Here is a 22,299-nt window from a genome sequence, read left to right on the forward strand (position 1 = left end):
TATATATATATATATAATATAATGTGTATGTATGTATTTGGGGGTTATAAGTAATTTTTTAGCAAGTGCCAGAAAAGGCTTGTTCAAGTGGTTAAAAGAAAGCTTTACCTTTCAAATGCCAGACCCTGGAATATGCATATGTCACCTCTCTAATGCACAGAGGTTAGCAGTCTCGTGTGTGTGTATATGTATGTATGTGTACACACACATATTATTTTTTTACCCATATATAGTACTTCCAAATAGACTAGACATTTGACATTCTTTATTTGCCTGGAACCCAGCTAGACTTAGAACTTTCGATTTTTTTTTTTTTTTTTTTTTTTAATAGACTATTTTGGGGTCTCTCTCAGAGCACCTGTGTAGATGGACACAGGGACAAAACTTTGAGCTAGTTTACACTACAAAGTTAGTTATTGTGCGTGTTATACATGTGCACTGCCATGCTTTGTTGAAATGAATTGCAGTGCTTGATTTTTTACAATTCTTTTTAATATAACATATTTTAATGCATTTTGTAATGTGTTTTTGTGCACTGCAAAAAAGAATACCAATGCAAGCAATGCTTTGGCATGAACTGGGCACATAAACGCCAATAGTGTTTGCTGTGACCTTAAATTGAGGCTGCATTGATAATTCACCTGCAGGATCTTTTATGTGGTTACTCACTACTTGTCTACTTAGAAAAATGTATACAATTTTTATATTTCTAGGCAATTGCGACACAAAAATCTAGTTCAGCTGCTGGGAGTGATTGTTGAAGACAAGAGCAGTCTGTATATTGTCACAGAATTCATGGCAAAGGTAATTGTTTTGGTGTTATACTTGTTTTCAACAAAAACTTTGAGCTCCTTAAAGTCATGATGATTTAAAAAAAAAAGGTATTCTCTAATTGGGTGAACATGATATGACTGTGAAAATGTAATGTGTGTAAGATAACCAAGTGCATTGTAACAATTCTCTGCTGCACTCTATTGTGATTTCCTGTGCTTTACCCAGATTCCCATTTTTAGAACCTCTGTTGATTACAGTCTAGCAGCCACCTGACATGTGTTTTTTTTCCCAGGGCAGCTTAGTGGACTATTTACGGTCTCGGGGAAGGTCGGTGTTAGGAGGGGAATGTTTACTGCAGTTCTCTTTGTAAGTATCCCATAACTTGCTCTGCTGTTGACCAGTAAAATCAATATGTAATACTGAAAAAAATATTGTCAAATTAGCTAGTTGTATACCTAAATAAAGTTTATTTAAACTCTTAACAACGTTCTCTTTTCTCCCTTTTTGGTCCATGTAAATATACCATTAAAAGTATTTTATTATAACTGTTGGATAAGTGCAAAAATACTGGTTGATACTTCCATATATCCATTGAGCTTATAACTTGGTGTTCTCTGCCTCATCTGCATTATTGGTTACATTGTTCCAAGTTCATAGAGTGGTTTTATAGTCCTAGCACACTTTGTCAATGCAGCTCCACCATAGAATACAGTATGTGAGTGTTGTCAGTGAGTGAGTTGTTAGGCTTCATGTACATGTGACGTTTCTACAACCTCTCCTGAACAATTTTTAACTTGACAGATAACCACCCTCGTTTAAAATGTTCGTTTTGCCGCATTTGCATTTTTAGAATAATTTTTGAAAAAACGCCTGTAAAGGAAACACGGCTAAATGCAAGTTACCGCGCTTAGAAGCTTTTGATGCTTGAAATACCTCTAAACTCAAGCTTCTGAACCCATTTTTTTTTTGTTTGCATTCCAAAAAATGCCTCTAAACTCAACTGCTTAGAAATTACTGTAAACTGTGTACTGAAAAGATAATAGAGGAGAGTTCAGGAGCAGTTAAAAAATGCCCAACTGCTCCTAAACATCTGTTTAGCAGCAGCAGTGTACATGAGGCCTTAGAATCATCAGTAAAGAAAAAAGGAGGGGGCAAAACAAAGTCTGGAAAAAGAAAAGTAATGCAGCCACAACATCTAAGAACAGGTAAACTGCAGTATAGTACATTTTTTATCTATGGTTGTTTTATCATGGTTGCATGATAGTTTTTGTGTTTTATTTGAGATTTGCAAAGCGAGATCAAACAGACATTTGTTGATATAACATTTAAGTAATGACGATACAAATAAAATAACAATAGAAAATGTAACAAGAATACTTGACTATAGATGCCTTTTCACCAAGGAGTCCCGCCCACTTCTATTGCGGCCTGTCACAGATGATGAAAAACGGGCACATGCATTTAAGCAGCCCTGAGGTGTGACTGACTAATACAAGTTTTGGCTGTGGTATATCTGGGACTAGTAGGTAGCATTTGGAAAAATTACAACCTCTGAATAAGAGAGCCCGTCTTGGTCAGTTTGTAATGACATTCATTCCCTTAGCATTAAGTCAGTTAAAGTAAAGCCATACTTATGTCCTTAAATGGCCCCTTGACCAGGTTTAGAATTTGTTCTTGGGTATGGTGAGCCAGTATTAATAAGCAAATATGAAAGTTCCCCATCAGGTTTAGATACATTTTAAGTTCTTTATGGCTAGATAATTTATGGTATGTCATGTTTACACTGGTCTTTCTTAGAGATGTGTCCGAAGGAATGGAATATCTAGAAGCCAATAACTTTGTGCATAGAGATTTAGCGGCACGCAATGTATTGGTGTCAGAAGATAATCTGGCCAAGGTCAGCGATTTTGGACTTACTAAAGAAGCCTCTGCAGTACAAGACACCAGCAAACTGCCAGTGAAGTGGACATCTCCAGAGGCATTGCGGGAGAAGGCAAGTTACCTATGCTTTTTTCATACACTTCCCAACACTGTGACTGATTGCATGTTACTAGTACCAAGGTTACCTAAATCCTAAATTGGTAATATACAATGAATTTACAACAACTGAAAAGCACTTCAGTGTACCAATATTAGGATGTGTGGTCTTTTATAGAACAATACAGTTAGAAACACATTTGAAGTAGATCTGTCTATAAATTTCACTAGCCTTTAGACACGTCGGCATAAAAGGAACATAGTTCATAGTAGAAAAGTACCTATTGCTTGTTAACTAAAAAAAACTGCTCTCCAGATACCTGAAGCCTAAACTAGAATATATGGTTTATGGCCAACAGGAGCATTGGAGTGTTGCATATGTTTAAAGACTGCTGAGTCTTCACCTGGCATGACCCTGTCTAGTAGATTTGCACACTGTGTAACACTACTAAACATAAAGCAGAGACTGCATATGTAACGGGCTTTAAGGTTGCCCCCATGTACATTCAGAATTCGACTACACATAAAAAAATTAAATAAAGCAAGCCGGTCAAATTTTAATATCTGATGGACCTAAACCATGCATGTTCTGATTCCTATGCCTATTTTTTGATTTTATATACTTTCCACCTTCCTTTCCCTATAGCAGACATATACACACCATTTCCTTGCTGCTCTGCTGCCATTGTTGATTGTAAGTGTTTGATTACTGTTATGTCTGTGCCTTAAAAGGACTAACTATAATCATTGTAAGCTTTCCACTCAGACCTACTTGTATTCACAATAGGGGATCTGCCATGCTGTGTACATTGATAAGTAATGGCATCCTATGCCCTTTGTTTCCTGTGACAGAAAAGTCATGTGAAGCAGAAGGAACGAGATCTGACAGGCAAGGAGTTATGAGTGGAGCAGATCGCCAGGGACCTTTTTTGCAGTTAACCTGGCAACTGGGATTAATCCCATATAGTTGCAAAGTTTGCAGAGCTCTTTGTCCTCTGAAACTGCATGTACATTCCTTATGTGCAAATGGTAGGAGAAACGAATATTAAGCCGTTTTCTCTCCAAGTCGCATGTTCTTCATTCAACAGCTACCTGCTAGCTGCTTGTCCTGGTCTCATTGCATACTACACTTGGATCATGATCTCATGTGATAACACAAGACACCTTGGACACAATTGCTGTGCACTACTAGTGATTCTAGTATGAAGATTCTCATCCTCCTGGGGCAACAATGTGTGCGCAGGTTTCTATCACCAGAGCTCCTCGGACACACACACTTTACAGCCCTCAGCTTGATAGCAATGCATGTTTGGCCTTTGAGCCAATATATACATTTTATGCATCCACTCCTGAGGAAGTGGAACGAATCCACGAGATGCATATGTTTTCAAGAAAGGGTGCATTTTTTATTTTAGATCTTACTATGTAACTTCTGCTTTTCTTAATGATCTCATAACACAGAGCAGCACTGGCTCACAATATCATGTATTGCAAAGTGTCATGATATCTATGTATATGGATAAATTGCAATGTGTTATTGGTATTTATATAGATTAAATGGTTTTATACTTAAGGTATGTACAAACTGTTATATGTTTTGACATGTGTACATGCTGAATAAATATGTCCTGATAGGTTTACCAATTATCCAGTTTTCATCACGTGCCTCATTTAAAGCCCAAAACTTCTCCTTTGTAATACTTTGAGAATATGGCAAAGTATCACCAGGCTGACCATATGGATCTAAATTTTTCAGTATTACTGAGGAAAGCCTCATGTCCTACACTGTCCAGGTGTCCTTTGCTTTAGCAAACTATATAGTTATGGTGGGTAGGCTTACCAATTTCCATAAAGTGGTCATACAGGCCCTGGCCATATTTTAGAGATGCATATCCAGAGAGAATTTTTATGTACATATCAGTAGGTCATTAAGTTGGAGTAGGTATAAGATCTAGTTTGCACCAAAATTGAAACTCATGTAAGAGATATAGAGTTCAAGAAAAATAATTATTAGAGGAAAGTAACAATACTCATCGCACAACCTGCCTTTGAGGCCAACTCGCTTGCACATGGGTAATGTCACTGGGCTTTTTGGAGGGGAACCTGAGAATGCAGGCAATCCCAATCCTGCAGAAAGTCGCTCTTTCATAAAGCTTATCTTGTGAGATTTGTTACTCTTTCAAAGTAGAGAATCCCAAAGAAACAAGTGGACTTAGAATTTTCCGGCAAAACCCACTTTAAGGATGCATGCAGGTGTACATTGTAGCCTACAGTAACTGACAGTACGTTATAATTTTGGACAGCCCATACATTATGCCTTTTTTTTTTTTGTTTTTTGTTCAGCCAGCAGGTTGAATGAAATAAAATACCTTGCTGTGGACAGGGCAAACCTGCCCACCGTGGTATTGTACTATGACAGTGGGAAGTCTTCCTCGCTGTCAGAATACAATGATCAGTGTTGCCCGCTATAGCCAGCAGCACTGCTCATTAAAGAAAACCTGACAGGCTGGTTGTACACAATTGGATCAGCAGATTGACTTGTGTACAATCAGCCTGCCGAAAAATGGACCAAAATTCAGTCAAACCCTGCTGAACCAGCAGAATTTTGATCCATGCATGGCCGGCTTTAGTAAAAAGCATTAACAAGTAATTACTGTAGTTTTGAGTTCCATTTTTTTTTTTTTTTTTGGTCAATGATCCTAGTAGATACAAATTTAGCAGCTTGTATATTAAAGGTAAAACCATGAGTTTTTTTATATAAATACCTCATAGAATTATCCGTATTAACTGTTGCATCTTATTTGACAGCTTTTCTCAACAAAGTCTGATGTATGGAGCTTTGGGATTTTGCTGTGGGAAATCTATTCCTTTGGGCGAGTGCCTTATCCGCGCATTGTGAGTACTATGCTTTTCTCTTCTGTTAGAGGGTTATGTTGAAGTGGGTTCAATTTTGCCTTTATGGTACAAAATGACCATATTTGTGCTTAGTACAAAACACTTTTGTCACTTTCCTTGGGAAAATCTGATTAGCTACTTAAGGACCAGGCCTCTTTATCAGACTCGGTGTTTACATGTTTAAAACAGTTTTTTTTTTTTTTTTTGCTAGAAAATTACTTAGAACCCCCAAACATTATATATTAGGGGTTTTTTTTCTAACACCCTAGAGAATAAAATGACGGTCACTTTTTTTCACACCGTACCGTATACAAGCGCACTTTTTTTTGGAAAAAAGACAACAGTAAATTTGAGTAAATTGATACCCAACATGTCACGCTTCAAAATTGCGCCCACTTGTGGAATGGCGTCAAACTTTTACCCTCAAAAATCTTCATAAGCGACATTTAGAAAATTCTACAGGTTGCATGTTTTGCGTTATAGAGGAGCGCTACTCACGTATGCATTTGCTTCTGCTTGCGAGCTCGTCGGGACGGGGTGTTTTTAAAAAAACATATTTTTTTCTTATTTATTTTAATTGATTTTATTTTTTAAACTGTTTAAAAAAAAATGGATCACTTTTATTCCTATTACAAGGAATGTAAACATCCCTTGTAATAGAAAAAAGCATGACAGGTCCTCTTAAACATGAGATCTGGGGTCAAAAAGACCTCAGATCTCATATTTGGACTTAAATGAAAAAAAAAGTCATTTGAAAAAATGAGACTTAAAAAATGTGCCTTTTAAGAGGTATGTGCAGAAGTGATGTTTTGACGTCGCTTACGCCCTCCTATGGTATAGAGACGAGTGGGGGCCATCTTAACCTCACTCTTCTCTATACCCAGGCACAGACAGGACCCGATTGCCTCCGCCGCTACCGACGGCTCCGGTAAGCGGCTGAGGGCGCGGGAGAGCAGCGGGGGGGTGGCACCTCTCCTGCTGCCGATAATAGTGATCTCGCGGCGAACCCGCCGCAGAGACCTCCATTATCGTACACACGACCCTTCGGGGATATACCAAAAGCAGTTTCTTTTAAAAAAAAAAAGGGGGGGCGACAGAACGTGCGGCCACTCAGTGGAGGATTTACCACCCCCCCCCCCCCCCCACCCGCCATGCCTGCTGTTTTACAGGACGCATGACCCGCCAGCCACTCGCACGGCAAAACACTTTCCTTTGAAAGGAAAGGAGCGGGGGGCCATAATTTGCGTGGAGGGCATGGCTAATGGCTTCTGACGCCGGCCACACGTGAAGGAAGTGTTAAAGCACCGTGTATGTGTAGCTGCTGCTGGCTGTGGAGGGACAGAGCAGGAGGATGACTTGTTCAGGTTAGTGACACAGGCATTTCCCTTTGGCACATTATACTTTACCAGGCTGGGATTAATAACAGCTTACAGCGCTGGACTATAGCCTAGCAGTATACATCTTTTGCTGGTAGTGTCTGCTTTATGCTTCAGGCTATGAGTGGTAATGGGACCAGGAACTCCTCTAAGGGTTCTAAAGGGGTCAATGGTTTTCACTATAAACTAAATCCATTTCCAAAAGAATGTCATCCTCCTCTGAGAGGGATGTGGCTGGTCAGATTGAGCCGTCAGGGGAAACTGTTGTTGCATAAACACTTCAGTCCCTGTATATATCATACAAGAGGTTTTTTTCTTCTATCATTTGTAATTTGGAAAGAAGATTAATGCTATGATGTCTCTCCATAGTGGGACAAAACATAGCAGATTCCCATCTAGTGCTCAGGACCCTCTTATTGAGGTGCAGGAAGCTGGGGATCAGATAGATCTTCCCAAATATTTGGAAGATGTTTATCCTCTTCTGAGGATCCTAATATGGAAGGAGTAGCATCACAAGACACGTTGCTTGTGGACTCCCTTACTCAACCTTTTTGCTGCCTGCAGCGCAGGCTCTTGAGGAACCCACCTCTAATTGGGTTCATTAGAACCTCCCCCATCTGGGGATGTTTTTTCCTATTCATGCATGGCTAAAAAAGCTTATGTATTCTGAACGGGAACATCCAGATAAATAATATTATCCTCCCAAGAAATTCTCCACACTTATCCTATGGAAGATGATTTCTATGAAAGAAAATGGGGGGGTTCCAGCAATTGATGCTGCAGTCGCCTCAGTGAACAAGAATCTCACATGTCCAGTGGATAATGCACTGATGTTAAAGGATCCAACAGATAAAAAGTTGGAACTTCTTTCTAAAAGCAATATGTCTTTAGTAAGTTCAGTAGCACAGCCAGTTCTTGCTGCAATTGGTGTATCTCAGTCCATTAAAGAACAGTTTGTGGAGATACTTAAAATTCTACCTGATCAACAGGCCCAGCAATGGGCTGGTGTATCAGATGCACTATGTTTCACAGTAGATGCTATGAAAGACTATCATTTAAGCCTCATGGCTTATGCTTGGACTAGTGCATTCTCGCAGAGTTCTGTGGCTGAAAAATTGGTCAGCCGAAGCACGGTGTAAAAAGCTGTTAGCCAGTTTTCCCTTTCATGGTGAACGGCTATTTGGAGATGATCTAAAGGATTCAAAGGATATCTAATGGGAAAAGCTCTCTTTTACCAGTAAAGAAGTTCAAATATTTCTCCTTTAATCATGCTGCCTCTCCTGTGCCAGGGGCATCAGCCTCTAGGCAGTCTCGACAGCCTCAACCGTCAGGTTCAAGGGGAAGTCCCCAAGGGCAGCACCAGGGTCAGAAGAGATCTTGGGGCAGAAAACCAACAAAGCAGAATGCTAAAGCCTCCTCATGAAGGGGTGCCCCCGCACGCTCGAGTGAGGGGACGGCTCCTGCCATTCTCAAGATCTGGCAGGAACAATGTCAAGACAGATGGGTGGCTTCTGCAGTTTTTCTCTGGGTTACAACTAGAGTTCCGAGAGTTTCCGTCCTCGTTTTTTCTAAGGGAAAATGTTCCCAAGGATCCAGAGAAAAAGCAGTCTCTCTTTATGGCTCTGGATCATCTATTATCCCCGTCGGTGATATCAGAGGTTCCCTTAATGGAACAGGGCACAGGGTTTGATCCAAACCTTTCACGGTTCCAGAACCAAATAGAGAGGTAAGACGCATTCTAGATCACAAAGATTTGAATCGGCACTTAAATATCCTATTCTTTCGCGCAATCCGATTGGTTGTGTCCATCCTGCAAGGAGGGGAGTTTTTGGCTTTTATCTATATCAAAGTTGCATATCTCCATGTGCCAAATTTTCCCGCTCACCAGAAATTTCTGCGCTTTGAAATCTAAAATCATAATTTCAGTTGTGGCCCTACCATTCGGTTTAGCCACAGCACCATGAGTGTTATGAAAGATTCTGGCACCTCCTTTAACCAGATTAAGGGCTCAAGGCATAACGGTCCTAGCCTATTTAGACAATCTACCTTTAACCACTTGACCACTGGGCACTTAAACACCCTTAATAACCAGACCAATTTTCAGCTTTCGGTGCTCTCGCATTTTGAATGACAATTACTCAGTCATGCAACACTGGACCTATATGAAATTTTTGTCCTTTTTTTCACACAAATAGAGCTTTCTTTTGGTGGTATTTAATCACCGCTGGGTTTTTTTTTTTTGTGCTATAAAAGAAAAAATACCGAAAATTCTGTAAAAAAACGAATTTTTCTTTGTTTCTGTTAGAAAATTTAGCAGATTAGTAATTTTTTCTTCATAAATTTTGGCCAAAATTTATACTACTACATATCTTTGGTAAAAATAAGTACAAATTGGTGGATATTATTTGGTCTTTGTGAAAGTTATAGAGTCCACAAGCTATGGTGCCAATATCTGAAAATTGATCACACCTGAAGGACTGACGGCCTATTTCAATTCTTGAGATCCTAACATGCCAGAAAAGTACAAATACCCCCCAAATGACCCCTTTTTGGAAAGAAGACATTCCAAGGTATTTAGTAAGAGGCATGATGAGTTTTTTGAAGTTGTCATTTTTTCCCACAATTCTTTGCAAAATCAAGATTCTTTTTACTTTTTTTTTTTTTTTTCACAAAATTGTCATATTATCAGGTTATTTCTCACACACAGCATATGCATACCACAAATTACACCCCAAAACACATTCTGCTATTACTCCCGAGTATGGTGATACCACATGTGTGAGACTTTTACACAGCGTGGCCACATACAGAGGCCCAACATGCATGGAGCGCCATCAGGTGTTCTGGAGCACCCAGGACAATTCTGACATTTCTCTCCTACATGTAAAAATCATCATTTATTTGCTAGAAAATTACATAGAACTCCAAAACATTATATATGTTTTTTTAGCAAACACCCTGGAGAATACAATGGTGGTCTTTGCAACTTTTTATCTCGCACGGTATTTGCGCAGTAATTTTTCGAATGCTTTTTTTTGGAAAAAAAACTGTTTTGTGCTTAAAAAAAAAAAAAACACAGTAAAGTTAGCCCAATTTTTGCATAATGTGAAAGATGAAGTTACGCTGAGTAAATAGATACCTAATATGTCACTCTTCAAAATTGCACACGCTCGTGGAATGGCGGCAAACGTCGCTACTTAAAAATCCCCATAGGCGACGATTTACATTTTTTTTACTGGTTATATGTTTTGAGTTACAGAGGAGGTCTAGGGCTAGAATTATTTCTCTCGCTCTAACATTCGCAGCGATACCTCACATGTGTGGTTTGAACACCGTTTTCATATGTGGGCGGGACTTACGCATGCGTTCGCTTCTGCATGCGAGCACATGGGGACAGGGGCGCTTTAAAAAAAACATTTTTTTTTATTGTTCATTTTACTTTATTTATTTTAGTTTGACATTTTTTTCCCCAAAAATAATTTTTTTGATCACTTTTATTCCTATTACAAGGAATGTAAACATCCCTTGTAATAGGAATATGGCATGACAGGTCCTCTTTACAGTGAGATGTGGGGTCAATAAGACCCACATCTCACCTCTAAGCTGGGAAGCCTGAAAAAAAAAAAAGATTCTGGCTTTGATCGTATTAGCGATTCGGTAGAAGCACCGGAGGGCGGAGGGCGGCGGGAGATGTCTATGGCTGGGTATTGCAGGGTATCACCGACTATGGCTGGGTATCTCAGAGCATGGTGTTGCAGAGTACTGCGTTGCAGAGCATTGCAGGGTATTGGCGGGTGTTGCAGAGCATTGCAGAGTGTTGCAGGGTATTGGCGGGTGTTGCAGAGCATTGCAGAGTGTTGCAGGGTATCGGCGGGGGTTGCAGAGCATTGCAGAGTGTTGCAGGGTATCGGCGGGGGTTGCAGAGCATTGCAGAGTGTTGCAGGGTATCGGCGGGGGTTGCAGAGCATTGCAGAGTGTTGCAGGGAATTGCAGAGCAATGCAGAGTTTTGCAGGGAATTGCAGAGCAATGCAGAGTTTTGCAGGGAATTGCAGAGCAATGCAGAGTATTTGCAGGGAATTGCAGAGCAATGCAGAGTATTTGCAGGGAATTGCAGAGCAATGCAGAGTATTTGCAGGGAATTGCAGAGCAATGCAGAGTATTTGCAGGGATTTGAGGGGTTAATTTTCGGTGAGCAGCGATGTGGGCACTGCAGATGCAGCCCACATCGCTGCTGACACCGATCTCTTCCCCCTCCGCTGTACCGATCGGTACAGAGAGGGGAGGGAGGAACCGGCGTCATAACATGACGCCGGCTTGTTTACAAGTGATCACTCCGTCATTTGACGGAGCGATCACGTGGTAAACGGCCGCGATGAGCGGCCGTTTACCGTGATTCGTGATGCGCCGGGTCCACTGGACCCAGCGGTCACGGATGCTCTCGTGTGCGCGCCCCAGGGGGCGCGCGAGAGCAGAATTCTGGGAGGCAGTTAATTAACGGCCTCTCAGAGTTAAACAACCGCCCTGAAGCCGTTAATCGGCAATGGGCGGTTGTTAAGTGGTTAATATATCATTCAGTCTCAGGTCTAAACCAAAGTCTGATCGCAGAATCTCTGGGTTGGATACTCAACTTAGAAACATCCTCCTTAAAACCATCAAGGAGATTACAGTACTTGGGGCTGGTTATTGATACCATACAGACGAAGGTATTCTTACCCCAGACGAGAATCGGTTCCATTGTAGAACTAATTCAACTTGTCAAAACAAAGAAAATCCTTCCATTCGGCTGGGCAGGAGATTGTTGGGGAAAATGGTGGCCTCCTTCGAGGCCGTCCCTTACGCGCAGTTTTCACTCAAGACTGCTTCAAAACGCCATCCTGTCGGTCTGTAATAAAAGGATTCAGTCCTTAGTTTTTTCCCAAATACACCTGGCTCTGGACGTAAGTCAGAGCCTAAATTGGTGGTTATCCAGCAAAAGGGAAAATCTTTTCTACCTGTATCCTGGAAAGTGTTAACAGATGCCAACCTTCTAGGCTGGGGAGCAACCCGGGAACAAGATTCTGTCCAGGGGAGATGGTCCAGGTTAGAGGACCTTGCCTATCAACATTTTGGAAAATTCTGGCAATATGTGTGGCCCTAGAATCTGGGACGGTCAGACTGCGGGACTGTCCTGTCAGGATTCAGTCCGACAAGGCCACAGCTGTGGCTTATGTCAATCACCAGGGGGGCACTGGTCCGCTAGAGATCCGCTAGCAGACGGAACAGACACATTAATCCTCCTATGGGATCAGTTTTTTTACTGATCTATGCGTTTCCTCCAGTTCTGCTACTTCCACACCTTCTCTGCAGGATCAAGCAGGAATGAAAGGAGGTAATTCTGGTGGCCGCAGCGGGCCCCAGAAGATCTTGATTTACCAAAATCGTAAACATGGCAGGAGTCCTTTGGACTCTGCCATTATAGCCAGACCTTCTCGCACAAGGTGCAGTATTCCATCCTACCTTATGAATGAAAAATTTAACAAGTTTGACTGTTGAATCCCACTTTATAAAGGATCGTGGGTGATCTCCTTCAGGTAGTGTCTACTTTGATTAATGCTGGGAAGCTGGCTTCCAGAATCATTTACTATAGAGTCAGGAAGGCATATGTTTCTTGGTGTGAATCCAGGGGTTGGCACCCCGGGAAGTATGTCATGGGCAGGATCCTTGATTTTCTGCAAATGGGATCTGAAATGAAGTTGGCCTTGACTTCCATCAAGGGCCAGATCCAGGCCTTGTCAGTGTTTCTTTTCAATGGCCTCTTGCTTCCCAGTCTTGGTGCATAGCTTATTCAGGGGGTAACACGGATTAATCCCCCTATCAAGGCACCTCTAATCCTTGGGATTTGAATTTGGTCTTATCGGCTTTGCTGAATCAGCCGTTTGAGCCTTTACGAGAAATTCCCTTGGTCCTTTTTGACAAGAAAGATAATCTTTCTGATTGCCATTTCTTCTGCTAGAAGAGTATCAGAAATAGCAGCTCTGTCTTGTAAAGAGCCATATTTTATCATGCATAAGGATGAGGTGGTTCTATGTCCTCATCCTGAATTCCAACCAAAAGTGGTAACAGGTTTTCATTTAAACCAAGATATTTTTCTTCCTTCTTTCTCCCCAGAGCCTCAATCTAGGGAAGAGAAAGCACTAAATTCCCTTGATGTAGTAAGCGATCAGAATCTATTTAAAGGTGACCGCTCAGGTTCGCAAAACACATGTTTTATTTGTACTGCCAGAGGGTCCAAAATGTGGACAGTCAGCGTCAAAATCCACAATTTTTCAAATGGATTCGTCAAGTGATTGACCAAGCTTCAGCTTGAAGAAAATGCTTCCTTTTCATATAAGAGCACACTCATCCAGGGCATAACCTGGCTCAAAAAAAAAAATTAAAACAGTTGCTTAGCAAAAGAATAGCTCTACTAGCTAAAGCCCTAAGTCTTGAAGTGTAAGTTCACCTTTAGCGAAAAATATGTAAGGTAAACTTATAAAGGACCCCCTCCTCGCTGACCTGGACCATCACAATCTCGGTATATCCGCATCAGTAGTCCGTGACAATAATGGCTTTAGCCGGACACTAACCATGGGTGAAAGCAAAGTTTTTGTGTTATAATTCATATTCTCTGAAAAATGGCCAAGAAATCATAAATTCTGCCAGGGTATGTAAACTTATGAGCACAACTGTATATAGATATATCCAGTGCATCCTGGTCGGTATAAACTCAGTAATACCTAGGGAACCATACCCAGATCCCATGCTGTGGGAAAGGCCTGTAATGCTGCTTCAGGCACTGGATCCTGCTTGGGCGCTCACCTTGTCACTGAGCACAATAAGTTTAGTTAGCCACAGGATGTTATACATGTAGACCTGCTCACTTCTGGAGTTGCCAAAAGTCCTGGTATAGTTGTACTTGATTCTCCTCCATCTCCGTGCCCCTCTAGGTACGAAGACTTGCAAAGTCTAAAAAGACATTCACCATTAGTTAAATAGAATGGGCAATTAAGAGAAGTATGCGTTTGTTTGTTTCCCTTTTTACTTGCCTAGGTCCAATGCTACATCTGTCCCCCGGAGCCTCAGCACAGAGAACCGAGCCATCCAACATCACCAATGGCTCAGTTCTCACAAATCCCTGAGTGGAGGGCTACTGACTGTCAGTCACAACTCTCAGCTCTGCCTGCTGCCCCCCCAGGCATCAGTCCAGGCACCTGGTGGATCCAGACCTTATTGTCGTGTTGACGTGGTGCCTGGGCTGATTCCAGTGACATCAGCAGAGAGCGGACTTCAGACCTGAAAACAGGTCACAAGAGTACAAGACTAATTGCACTCCTGTGACCCATAGGTGAAGCCCAGCCAAACGGCTTAGGCTGGACTTCTCCTTTAACGGCCATTGTGGTAGAGAACTTATTGCTGAGATATAGTGGAAAAATTATTTACAAAACAAATGGACTGTTCGGGTAGTAGACCCTGCAGTCTGTCTTAAACATTTTACTGTCCCTATAAAAGATTTTCTTTAATTTATGGATTCTGCAGACAAAAAATTAGACCCTCATCTAGGAATAAGGTCTGTTATAGATGAAGGGAATCGCTGGCTGTTTACAATCAGGAATTTATTAACTGAAGGCTCTAATTTACCCGCAATTTACACTGCTCTTTTTTCTTTGTATGTGTCAGTTTTGCTACACTAGATTGTATACATCATACATATGTGCCACTTCACAGGCAGGCTAGGGGCTTACCCTGGGCACATTGTTTGAAGCAATTTTGTATTTTTAATGTTGCACTTAAAGCATTTTTAAAGTCGCTGCTCCCGCTAAACTGAATTTTTACAATTTACAAGACATTTGTGTCATAATCTCTTGCCTATCGATCTAGGGGGCAGTTTAATATTAAAAAAAAATACATATATTTATATGTAAATTTTTTTGGTTTGCTTTAATTTTTGTCAAAAGGAATGTAAACTTCCTTTGTGACCACAATAGGCATGTGACAGGTACTCATTATGGAGGGATCTGATATCTGGGTAAACCAGAAGTGATGTTTTGTCATCGCTTCTGGGTTACCATAGCGGAGACCCGATCAAAGCAGATCCTGGCTTTTTGGCTGTCCGATTAGCTGGCTGGTAGTTTAGGGCTCCCAGTGGGACGGGAGAGCCCGAGCAAGTCACAGAAGGGGGCAGGAGGGGGGACCTCCCTTTCCACTGCTTGTAATAACAATCGGTCGGTTGGTTAGCTGTTCCGATTGCTATTACAACAGAGCCAACAGTCAGCTCTAAACAGTGCAGGCATCACCCCAATACAACCACTTGAGGTCAAATGATGTACCAGGTACGTGATCGGGCAGCAAGTGGTTAAAGCCAGTTGCTGGTATAAGTGCTACAAGTTAATCTCCGCTTTTTAACCTCCCTGGCGGTATGATTCAGTCTGGAATAAGGTGCTGAAAGCGGTACAATTATTTTGCATGGAAATCTGGCTTTTATTTTGTAGTCCTGTAATTCTTAGGAATAACGCTCTGAAATCTCTTCAAACCAGAGTCTAGCGGACATCCCGGGTATGATAAAGTTTATAATATAATAAAGAATAATAAAAATTATTGAATAATGTAATCAAATCCAAAAAAAGATGAAAAAGGGACATGTTTTGGTTGCTATGGACAATCTCCAAATTACAAGCAGTAAAAAACAGTATTTATAATATAAAAGTGCATGCAGGGCATTGCACAGACCACTAGGGACAAAGGGGGTGTGTATTTTTTACTACAGCACTGTAATCTGTAAGATTACAGTGCTGTGTGTCTTTTGTGTCTTTTTACATTTTTGAATTTGCCGCCGTTCTCCGCTCCCATGCGTCGTAACGTTGCAGGGAACGGAGCTCGGCGGCATTCGGCACTGTGAATCGAGCGCAGGACGGCTCGATCACACAGCGCGGCGGACATCGCTGGATCCAGGGGACAAGGTAAGTGACGTTACCTGTGTCCTCCCCTGCATCGAGCGGTGCAAGCCCGAGTCTGGCTCGGGGTTACCGCTATTGTAATGAAATTCCCAACCCGAGCCAGACTCGGGATTACCGCTAAGGAGGTTAATCTTTTTGTTACATGGGCCTGTTGACTTTGTTGTGTTGCCCACCCCTCACTGGCATCCCAGTAGTAAAAACAAAAGATCCTGTGTTTCCATATTAGGAAAATACTATTTTTGACTTAAAAGTATTTTTTTTTGGACTACAGTGTGACACTTCTCTGTTAGGATCTTCTGTTTCTTACCACAAAACAAATGCTAGCCAGAAGTGGGAGGGATTATGTAGGAGGTTTTTCCTGCAGCTTTTTTTTTGCCAGCGTCCAGTAACCTGCAAGTAGCTACATATAACACTTGGTAAAAGCCAAAATGATGTCCTGTACTGTACTCCAAGAAATGGATTGTACTAGTAAGTCCATTTTTTTTATTTTTATTTTTTGCCCCAAAATTGTTCTGATCTTTAAGGTTAAACAGCTGCTTGTGGTTAAAATGGTCTTTGGGTCCACTTTATTGCATGTCAATGAGAATTATGTTTTGATATAGGGAAAAGGTGAGCAGCAGTCCTTGCTCCTTAGTAGAAATTTAGGTGTGCACATTTCTGTATTTTAACTACTTTGAGCAACTGACATCCCTAACTTTGTATATCTTTTCAGGCCCTGAGAGATGTTGTACCTAGAGTGGAAAAAGGATACAAGATGGATGCTCCAGATGGTTGTGCTCCTGTTGTGTATGAAGTGATGAAGAAGTGTTGGCATCTGGATGCCAACCAGCGACCAACTTTCAGACAACTTCGGGAACAGCTAGAGCATATCAAAGCCAATGAGCTCTACCATTAAAGCAGGGGCAAGTTTTGAAAGCCACCTGTTGCCTCAGAGCCAGAGAGAAAGTGACTCGGCCATATCAGAAGTGTTGGCCAGAGTGCCAACAGGACTTCTGTGTATAGAGTAAATACATATTGGGCTCTCTGAACTCCCCTGCCTTGCACTACCTGCTGCCCTTGTGCCCAGAAACAGCCTGAAGATCCCTGCTGGTCTCCAGAAGAATGCTGATGTTCTAAATGTTTTTGTCGTCACATCTCACTCTCCCTACTGTGTCCACTTACTCGTTGGAAAATAGGCCTGGAGTGGAAATAGGTCCAGTGGGCTTGGTACTCCTGAACTGAAGAGAACAATGCTTTGCCAACATCCAGGAGAAATGGGGACCAAATCAAAAAGTGTTTAAAGCAGCTACACTTTCTGACAAAGACAAACAATCACAGTCACCAGAAGAATCATTGTTTTATACAATCAGCAATGGATACTTGTATTAACCATTAATGCAAATAATGATGCATGCTTCAGACCAGGAAATTCTCTTCTGACTCTTCTCTGCCTTATTTAATAGGTTGCTTATAAACTGACATACTGAACTGATAAGAGGCCTTTGCCGATAATAAACCACAGGAGGTGATCTAGTTCATGCAACTTCTGTAGTCTCCTGTGCTCATGAACCTATCCGTAGTGGATTTTCTTATCTGAAAAAAAATGATCTCCCAAAGTTAGAAAGTTCCATCCTTGTTATGTAATCTTTTTTGACCTCATCACTCTTAACACAGCCACTGTGATAAACCTTTATATGACAGAGGACCACTGACATTTCAGTAGTTGGGACAAATCATTTTACCGCTATCATTTCAGGTAGAGCATGTGCTATTACTTGGTCAGCAGTGATCAGCTGATACAGTTTGAGTTTTCATTAACCGTTCACTGCCAGAACAGGTAGCAGCACATTTGTCTGCACTTATACATCTCTAATACCTTGAATGGTGTCACTGTCCCTGGTGCTGCTGTATTATCCTCCTTGGCTTTACCAATGATTTTTTAATGGCGGTGGCAGCATTGTGAAAGCAAAAACACAGCATAAACTATTATTGGCAGGCTCCAATAATTTTTGTGAAGCCCAGTATTACAAAACAGGAGACTGACAAAATGCAATCTAGTTGTTGACCTGTTACTTGTTTAAGTGTCTTGTTTCAACAGCCTGATTCCTCATGCAGTCCTTTATTCTGATTTCTTGGTTTGCATGTTCTTGTGCAGCACATTGTACCTGAAAATTTCAGTTTCCATTATTATACGGGGTTGTAATGGTAAAGGGCCAATCAGTAAGTCAGTTTAGATGCAGGTCCTGCAGAATTTTTACAATTACCTGGCTCAAATAAAATGGCGAAGCTTACAAGTAAGTTACAACACATTTACAATTAAAACATCCTGAAGAAAAGGATATCCAGTGACCACACATAGCTTCCGTTTTTTTTCCAGGCAAATCACCTATTGCCTGTTGACATTTAAGATTGTTTCGAATTTTCAGGCTTGCTCAGGGAATGAGTATATCAAATGCAAAGGCTGCAATTAGGCTTTAAGCATAATAGCAGTACAATAAACTGCATGTAAATCCTCTGCCAACCCACCCTCCCCTTGGCACATATTAGTCACATTATTAAATATCCTCTTTGTTTTAAACCTTGGTAGCTAAATTTCAGCCCATTAGAAATGTTCTACGATTTGAAAACATTTTCCCAAAAAACCTCTGAGAATCAGACTACATTTCTTAGCTGTTCAGTACAGGACACAGGATCTACAGGCATTACCATTTTTATTATACCTTACTCCAACAACCTTTAAATGACACTGGCAAAAAAGAAGGCTAACCTCCGTTTCTATGTGGCTTTACTTAGTGGAGCCAAGTGTGCCTGCACAGCCAAATGTCATTTGATTTACTGCACTTGCATGCTCTGCTTTGCTTCCTCTTTCTGGGCGTGCTTTAAAACTGACAACGACTCCTGGGCTCTCCTTCATATTTCTGTGCACTACCTGGGTTTACAGCAGCCTGCATGTGCTTGGCACCAACGCATCCCCCCCCCCCCCTCCACAGCAATGAAGGTCATAAGTACCCCTCACAATCGCTAGGAAAAAGGGTCAGTCCGATGGAATTGCCATCTCGTGCTATGCATCTAGCCTTGCTGTCTGACTATAGACGATTGGGAAAGAGATCGCTGTAATGGCACACCAGGAATACAAGGACCCAGAAGGGTGCCCACAAGGGACCCAAGAACACATAGATAAGTGTTGCTCTGTGCAGTACCAGCTTTAAGCTGGGTACTGTAAATTGGCCAGTTTAGCAAAAATTGTCTGGTCTGTGTGTACTCTTATGTTCAACAGAAGCCAGTCTAACACCCAGTTTCTGTTGAACAGTCCTGCTGGAATGCCAACATTAACTGGCACTTGCCATTTGCTGCAGTGCTAATCTGTGTATTCCTACGTGGGGAGGATTCCCCACGGTTAGAATACAATAGCGTGGCGGGAGAGATCCCTGCATGCACATCACTTGAGGAGGATGCAGTGGGTTGAATGAAAAAAAAAAAACCCTGTTGGTGCTGCACAAGACAAAGTTGTTTTGAAGCTTAAAATCTCCTTACTCCCCAAGGTGGTCTCTTTCCTTCTCAATCAAGCCATTCTCCTTCCTTTAGGCTGCATTCACACCTGAGCGTAGCGTTTTCAAGCGTTTTTTGCGACGTTTTTTACCACAATTCGCGGCTGTTTTGCCGCGATTTTGTGCAGGGCAAAAGGTCACCAATGTTAAAAGAAGAAAAACTCCCAAATCTGCTCAATTTGAGCGACAAAAAAGGGTCCGGAACTTGTTTGAGCTTCAGGCATTCGGCTTCAGGCGACATGTACTGGAGATGTGAACCATCTCCATTGAGAATAATAGAATTTTTCCCCTCTAGCGTTTTGTAGCTTCAGGCTTCAAGCTACAAAACAGTCAGGTGTGAATGGGGTCTTAGGGTCCTGCACTGATGTCTTACTTAACATGGTATGTTTTGTATGGCCTTTAAGGTTCCTGCAAGGATTTCCCTGCTTTTTGCTACACCATTGCTAGGTGGGTCAAACAAGTTCTCATTTGAACCTAATGATAGGATTCCCTGTTAAGGCACACTGTACCTGATCCTATTAGTGCTCCATTGGCTTTTCAGCTTCAGGCATCCGTTAGATTACAAGGCTGCCACCTGGTCTTCTGTTCTGCAAAGCAGATGTTGAGGCCTCCTTTGTCAATTTCAGGCAGAAGGTGCAAAAGCTTCACTCTGAGTCTGTCCAAAATTTTTTACCTATTTTTTTATGGGGCCTGCTCCCATGTGTTGCCCACTGTTCAGTTGGACTGCTTTTGGGTATCCCAATGGTAATGACTATAGATCCTGTTTCCTGTACTGTAAGAAAATATGATTTTTGACTTTCTAGTAAAATCTGTTTCTTGGAGTACAGTATAGGTCAAAGATTTCTCCCTTTTGTTTATATCATCTCCCAGTTGCAAGCAACAATACTGAGCCTAACTGGGACTAGGAGGGGTTTATAGGGGTACGCCCTTGCAGCCACCTTTTTTATTTAAAAAAAATAATTAATTTTAACCAGCATCCAATCACCAGAAGGTAGCTACATATTAACTAGTTGTAATGCCTACAGAGCCTGTGCCCCTTGCTGTACTCCAAGAAACTGATTTTACTGGTAAGTCAAAAATCAAATTTTTTGCAGTAGTGAATTTCTGTATACTCCTCATAGGAGACTGTGTAACCATTATTTATTTCAACACCCAGACAGCATTGCTGGGTCAGCAAAACTGAGCAGTTCATATGCTTTTAACAGTGTGTCACTTAAAGAAGACCTATTCTTCCATGAAAAGTTATGTAAACAGTCATAAAGTGATGGATCGGGAGCGTGGCACCCTCCTCAGCTTATTATTTAACCTAAAGACTGAACCATTGGTCCCATCATCTCTGCTGAGGGAAAGGAGAAGAGTTCAGAATGGTCATTCCTCCTCAACAGAGATCGTGACTAAATGACTAGGCTTTGGTTTTGTGACTAGCCACCGAGCAGGATTTCTGCCCTCCAAATACTATCCATCCAAGTGAGAACATAACTTTAATGAAATATTGGACTGTAGGTCAGCTTTAAGTTATCTTTTCTTTTTTCCCCTGCAGGGAAAGGGGTCAGGGTATATAGAACTGATTTTCTATAATAGTTTTGAGAATAACTAGACATGTGTTCAAGAGTTAATAGCATCATTTTTGCAGGAGGAGTTTCCTTGACAACCACCATTTTTTTTGTCTGATTTGTGTGCTTTGTGTTTTTTATTTTTTTATAATTTACCTTTTTTTTTTGTGGGGGGGGGGGGGGGGGGGTTAGGAGGGACAGGTTTGTCATATAAATATATATCTTCTGTTTTGTTTTTTACATTTTTGTTACAAATCACAAAGATAATCTGCCTTTACAGTTGGGGAGGTGTTTTACTGAAGTACGAATCTTAAAGTTTTATTGTATACAAAGAAAAAAAAGGTTTGGGGAGGATGGGTGGGATGAACATACAATCACGCTGGAAAGAAGGACTTGCTTTGATTTAATCTTGTGGAAATTGTGTGCATGCTGTCTTGTGTCTTCATTTCCAAAGGCCTTTCCCTTTTTCATTTCTGTCCAGTGCTTTAAACACATGTATATGCTGCAATTGGTGGGATTAAAACATAATAAACCATTCCATATGGGAATTTTATTGAATGTCGTCTCATTATTTTTTGATGTAATGCAGTGGGTCAGATTTCAGCCTCAGTCAGCTTAAAGGGTAACTCCACTTGGGGAGAGGCAAATAATAAAAAAATATATATAGTGTATACAATTGTGACTCAAGTCTTATTGTAATTGATTGTTATTAAAAATCACCTTTCTTTTTTTCAATCTGCAGCACTATAGTGTTCTGTAAAATGCAATATGCCTCCCTGACTTTCCCAGAAGTCTGCACTAAGATGCTAGAAGTTAGATTTCAAGCATCCCCTGCAACAAAAATGCAGTTTTTGGTGGGATACTCCCAGTAGGAAATTACATCTAAAGGGATGCAGACCCAACTTTTCTCATTAGAGCCCTGCAGGTGTAGCAGCTGAGTGATAATTATGAAACCACACCCATTATATTCACTTTTCCACATGGATTCAGACAAACTCAGATTTCTTCAGAAAAAAAAAATGTATATATAGAAATCCGCAACAAAGTTTGTTTAAATCATTGCAATGCATAGATCACCCAGAGGAGAGTTTCTGATTGGTTGCTATGGGTTATCTTCTTTGCAGTGTCTTATTTAAACCAGTTGACGTATACAAACATTGTTATACTTCCACTATTTCACTATACACATCTCACTATTTAAATTAATGTCTATCATTCAGAGGG

General features: G+C 41.2%; 1 protein-coding gene across 2 annotated transcripts in view; it reads left to right on the top strand.

Moving 5' to 3' along the window:
- CSK (C-terminal Src kinase) overlaps positions 1 to 19,674 on the top strand; it is a 178,227-nt gene extending 158,553 nt beyond the window's left edge. For both annotated transcript variants that reach the window (XM_077471049.1, XM_077471050.1), the window contains 5 exons: positions 714 to 804; positions 1,067 to 1,140; positions 2,572 to 2,767; positions 5,560 to 5,646; positions 16,708 to 19,674. In XM_077471049.1, coding sequence (XP_077327175.1) covers positions 714 to 804; positions 1,067 to 1,140; positions 2,572 to 2,767; positions 5,560 to 5,646; positions 16,708 to 16,890 — 631 coding nt within the window. In that variant the 3' untranslated portion in view covers positions 16,891 to 19,674. The remainder of the gene's footprint in view (positions 1 to 713; positions 805 to 1,066; positions 1,141 to 2,571; positions 2,768 to 5,559; positions 5,647 to 16,707) is intronic.
- The last annotated feature ends 2,625 nt before the right edge of the window (positions 19,675 to 22,299 follow it).

Source organism: Lithobates pipiens, unplaced genomic scaffold, assembly GCF_037356315.1.
Source record: "Lithobates pipiens isolate NorthernLeopardFrog02 unplaced genomic scaffold, aLitPip1_a1.2 Scaffold_8, whole genome shotgun sequence".
Lineage (NCBI taxonomy): Eukaryota > Metazoa > Chordata > Amphibia > Anura > Ranidae > Lithobates > Lithobates pipiens.